General features: G+C 38.8%; 1 protein-coding gene across 4 annotated transcripts in view; it reads left to right on the top strand.

The window, feature by feature from the left end:
- Nucleotides 1–5,718, top strand: part of LOC107264420 (protein muscleblind) — a 203,103-nt gene that overhangs the window by 188,454 nt on the left and 8,931 nt on the right. For all 4 annotated transcript variants that reach the window (XM_025081692.1, XM_025081693.1, XM_025081690.1 and 1 more), the window contains one exon: nt 2,323–2,396. In XM_025081692.1, coding sequence (XP_024937460.1) covers nt 2,323–2,396 — 74 coding nt within the window. The remainder of the gene's footprint in view (nt 1–2,322; nt 2,397–5,718) is intronic.

Genomic DNA, 5,718 nt, shown 5'->3' with positions numbered 1-5,718 from the left:
AAAAAAAAAAAAAAAAAAAAAAAAAAAATCCAAACAAATTTTTTAAGTCTAGCATCGGAGGAGGTTTGGGATCATATCGTATAAGATGTCAGTCGTACTCGAGGACGACGATATCCTCGCTGTCAAAAATCTGTCAACTGTCAATTACAATTTGACCATGGATCTTGGCGAGAATTTTCATGGGATGCGAAATTTTTTTTTTTTTTAATATATACATTTCGTATCGTTACCCCGTGAAAATTTGGATGGTCGACATATCTCTCGCTCTTCTTGGACCTGTGTAGAGCTCCTCTCCGTTTCGTAGGACCCCCCTGCTATCTTCCGGCGAAACACAGGAGGAACACGGGATTAATGACACACGCCATTAAGATGCCGCAATTTGCACGCAACTCACGTTCATTCATGATCTCTCTTTGAACTTTCTGTTTCATGCCTGCCTACGCCTTGGACGCCGCACGACTTTGAACCGAATGAACTGTTTATGAACACCGCCAACGCTTATCGCCCGAACAAAAAAAAAAAAAAAAACCGCCAACCACAAAAATCCAACAAACCTGCATCCCACTGGACCACTCGCATGCCGACCTGTTTTCTTTGATCCTTGGAAATTATCACTCCTGGGCCTTTCCACGATAACATCCTCTGCGTTCGTATCATCACGCGCGTCTTTATTGGATCTTATTACGTATTACGTTCTTTACTTCACTATGTGGCGATTGTGCGGAACCTTCACTGCCTATCTTCCAAAAATGTCCTCCGTTTCGACTTTTCATTGCGATTATGAAAACAACAAACTTTTTATCTCTCTGTGTCTCCGTTCTATATTTCTTTCACTCTTTCGATACTACGAATGCTGCCGTCACGAACGGGTTTGTCGAGAATACACCCTTGATTTGGCAAATTCACGTTAAATTATTCATCTTCAAAAAAAATAATCAAATTGTCATTCTCGTTTGCCACATGTCGTACGACACGAAAAAAAAAAAAAAAATATGAATATTTTGGTGTTGGGCTGTCTTATTTTTTTTGCGACGACACTCACTGGACCGCACTACTGGTGATCACGCCTGGTTTTTGAAAAAAAAAAATGGATCCAAAAAAATTATGCTTCGTATGCATACGTATTTAATAACGGCGCACGTGTATCTATCGCGTCATTGTGACGTCACACGCACCGAATATCATTCTTTCTCTTGGAATTACGAATGAACGTAAAATAATATATAAAAAAAAAAATAATCAAAAACCGTTGGGTGGTCGATTTGGATGACGTCGTGGATGTGCTCTACTATCTGCCTCTATACCCGGATTGATTGGTTGACTGATTGGCCTTCGATTGGCGGTCTATTTACTCTCGTTATTATCCTGTATCACCTAATTCTAATATATTGTTATATTGATTGATATATATACGTATATATATATTTGGATATTTTTAACCGCTGGCTTGGTACGTGTGCACTGCCGCCGCATTATTGCCATGCCCGCCCATCACTCATCAATTTAAAAAAAAATTTACATAAAATCAAAACGAACATAAAAAACACCCCGGTACATGGTTGGTCGATTTCGGCATGATATAACGAAAAAAAATTTGTTGCGACAAAAATTTAACTGTATACTTTCCAAATCTCTAATGTCAAATCGTAAATCAATGCATTCTCATTAATGGTCTACGTTCATGAAAACATATCGATGCGCTTGACGTTTCTGTCGCAAAAAAAAATTCCCCGAAAAAATTTCATCTCGTTACCTTACGCGGAAATTTCATAAAATTTTTGAAAAATTTTCATTTCACTTGCTCTCTTTGTCTGTTACTATCGTCTTACGTTTTTATCACTTATTATTATTACTACTATTACTACTATTACTACACTGCTACTATTACATATTTCATACATATTTGTTTGTCCGTCGATGAGAACACGTTACGTCGTTTCCGCATCTGCGAAACGCCACGATGTGCTAAATGAAACATCATCATCACGTTTCGGAACATTTTGGACATGTACCTGGGTGCTGCGTGTGGGGTAAATACGCTCAACGTTGTGCGCCTGCGCAAATTTGGTGCGTCTCGTACCGAATTCGACTGAAATGGCAAAAAAACGAACGATACCAAAATCGAAAACCGAACGACAAAAAAAAATATTAAAAAACAAAAAATAAAAAAAATTATACAAAAAAATTTTACCTACGGAACGTCAAACGGAAAAAAAATGCTCCGGGAAAAAAAAACAACAACAACAACAAAATCTATATATCTGTATACCAATATACCGTACGAACACTGCCTCGTTTGCTGCATGTGGATCGCCTTAGCAGCCTTAGCCACTGTCGGGGCCCACGTGGTCCCCCAAAACGCTCACTGTGTCGTCTACACAGACAGCTGCGGACAGGTAGACTCATTATTGTAACCAGTTTTTATCCAGTTTCGGGCCTGCATTGCATTGCATCTTTTCTTCGCGTAGATTAACACATATATATCTACCTATCTATCCTTTAATAGAAATATCCAACAGTGCTATACGGAGTGTACGCTACTACAACGCCAAGAGAAAAACTTTTTGCCATTTTTGTACGGAACAAAAAAAAATGTTCTTTTTTTTTCAAAAAATTTCTCATATTACACTCGGGTCACATTGTAGCTCGAAACGTTACATGTGAAAATCTCACTTTTCGTTCTACAAACTTTTCCTCTATTCGCCAAAGTATAGTACACGTCTTACCCGTACGAAATCTACAGTCTAGCCAAAAAGTTTTGCTCACGGCGATGCGCACTTCCATGCACCTGTGCTACCCGGCTACATTTTCTTATTTTGTTTTATTCCTCACCCTCCGCTACCCCCTTACCCAACCTTCCTACAGACTTCCCCTCCAACTTTACCCATCCTGCATCCCCACTCCGGTCCCCTGGAAACCAGCCACCCCTTGTCCCCTACCTTCGTTCTTCACGTCCAATTATTGTCAATCAATTGGATATGATTTAGCGCGCTCGATGCAGGCCCGAAACCTTAATGCCGCTAACACGCAAGATTAAAAAGGGATACGTATACGTCCGATCGCTTTTGTAATAAAATTCTCTCATTGTTTCACATCGATAAGAATTTTTCTCGTTCCACGCAAAAGCATGCTTTCCCAAATTATTTATCATTTTACCGATAAAAAAAATAAATAGAGCGAATCGCACCTCATCCGAATCCCTCGTTAATCTTGGCTAACACGTAGCTTTTGGGGGCGTCTCCCTCACGACTGCTCACCGCAACTATAACTGCGAATAACCACTGCCTTACCTGGTGTCTGTCTATATCATTATTATTATTTATTACTATTACTATTGTTATTATTATGCTACTATCGAACCCGTTGTCACTTTGCCTTTTCAACTTTTGCCTAACGAGAATACGAAGGAGGGGCACGCTTCTTTATCGCGTATCACAACCCGTTAAGACATTGACTTCGAGTCACTGTCTTTTTTAACCCTTTTCCTCTATTCGTTCCTATCATGTACTATTTTTTTTTCATCGTTTTTATCATTCGCACACTTATACATATTGCCGATAAATGCCGTACGCTATAGTTCGTGTTTTGTATCACACGGTTTGATTCCTGATAAGAGATTTTGCTGTTGGTTTTTTTTTTTTTTTTTTTTTGGAAATTACGCCCTGAAGTATTTTTCGTTATCACGCTTTCAGCAGCACTTTTCGTCCGAGTATCGAACGGTTTTTCCTCACGAGGGTCAAAGATACCGTATTTACGTGGGACTTTATGTCGCCGTGATTTTGATAAGGGTGGATTTTTTTTATCGGAAAATTCGGAAAAAATTTTTTCGAGGATTTTCTTGTCGCGAGCATCGAACGTACGTCTTGAGTCGCGAACGCGATTCCGCGGGTTACAGGCGTCACTTCCGGTTGGTCGACGACGAGGGAAAAAAAGAGACACGACGGAAGCTAAAGGGGAAGACGGTAAAGGATAGAAAAGGACGAAAGTCTCTGCGCAATAAGCCCGCAGATGTCGCTGTATGTCGATTTCATTATAAAGTCGTGTTACGTATATGCATGAGAGCGACAAAGCTTCCAAGACGTCGCGGATACTTTTCGCGAGGAATCTTTTTCTCGTATCATCCATCCCATCTGTTTCTTTTATTTTTCTTTTCGCCCCTCCCTTTTCGTGGCAGCGAACGAGAGAGAATAATAATAATAATTCTGGAAAAAAAAAATTCAAAAATAAAGAAAACATGTGCTTCCTTCTTACCGGCCAAATGTATTGTCTTCTCTCTCTCTCTCTCTCTCTCTCTCTCTCTCTCTCTCTCTCTCTCTCGCTCTCTCTCTCTATCCTTACGTCACGATCTGACACGCGTTATGCAAAAAGGCTTTTAATCGAGCGGCTGTCGTTATGGTTGCGGAGTCGCAGTTGAACATAGTGTTGAACTTATTTGCAGTAGAATATATTAATTTGAGAGCTTACGAATCCCCATTGACCTCTATGCCCATCGCCCTCAACATACCCCTTTATATATATATATATCTATATATTGAGCGCCATTACTCGCTAACTTTGCGCTGCCTGTTGGTTTGTTGCGTGGACCACAATTTTTTCGTAGCTTTTAGTAGTGAGTGAATGTGTGTGTTTCGAACGTGTTCACGCAAATGAACCGAGCACAGCGACGGTTAGCGTTTGGCGAGACTCGAATGCTTGGGTGAAGAGTCCAATTTAATGGAATTGAGACGAGGATACGTCAGACGGCATATTTGAACCGAGAGTTCGGCTAACAATTGACACGAGTACCGATGAGTTCGATTAGCGATCACGAGTTAATGTAAATGGAGTTGATTTTCGTTAAAAAAAAAAAAAAAAAAAAAAAAATAAAGTTTTTTTTTTTTTCAAATTACAATCGTCTGACGGATCTGCAAAAAAAAAAGAGAACGTCTCAATGGAGGGAACTTTTATTGGCGCCGCTTTCGAAACTTTCCTTTTCCTTTGATATTAGCCGATTCATATTTGATTAGCCGAATACATCGAAATTTCACATACTGTATTTCGATAGTTTGTATATTTTTTTTGGTCAAATTTTTTTTCCTTTTCTCTTTTTCATTTTTTTTTTTTTTTTTTTTTTTTTTTTTTTTTTTTTTTTTTTTTTCTTGACTTTGTTCTTACGACTGTTACGATACAAAAATGTCCATTGGTGACAGGTCGCGAATATTCTCGCTATTGCGGATGTTGGATTTTTCGATTTTTTTTTTTTTTTTTTTCAAGTCACCCAAGCACCGACAAAACCCTTTTCTCCCGGGCCATTATTTGCATGACCAGACTCTGTGTTCGTAGCGAATTTATCTCTTACGCAATTGCAAGAATTATTATTATTACTTTTCGATTTTTTTTTTTTTTTTTTTTCAAGTCACCCAAGCACCGACAAAACCCTTTTCTCCCGGGCCATTATTTGCATGACCAGACTCTGTGTTCGTAGCGAATTTATCTCTTACGCAATTGCAAGAATTATTATTATTACTATACGTATGCGTACACCTTCGTAAGAGGCGTACCGAGATCGATGGCCGTGAAAAAAAAAAGATTCATATACAATTTATTATCCCAAATTACCTTGTTTACGTGAAACCATCTATTTACATATTTTGCACGCTTCTATGGTGAGCCTATGGTATCTACTTTTGCGCGATGAATCCTATTTACTTTTTTTTTTTTTTTTTTTTTTTTTTTTTT

Source organism: Cephus cinctus, unplaced genomic scaffold (assembly GCF_000341935.2).
Source record: "Cephus cinctus unplaced genomic scaffold, Ccin1 Ccin1_scaffold0169, whole genome shotgun sequence".
Classification (NCBI taxonomy): Eukaryota; Metazoa; Arthropoda; class Insecta; order Hymenoptera; family Cephidae; genus Cephus; species Cephus cinctus.
This window is presented reverse-complemented; position numbering and strand designations above follow the sequence as displayed.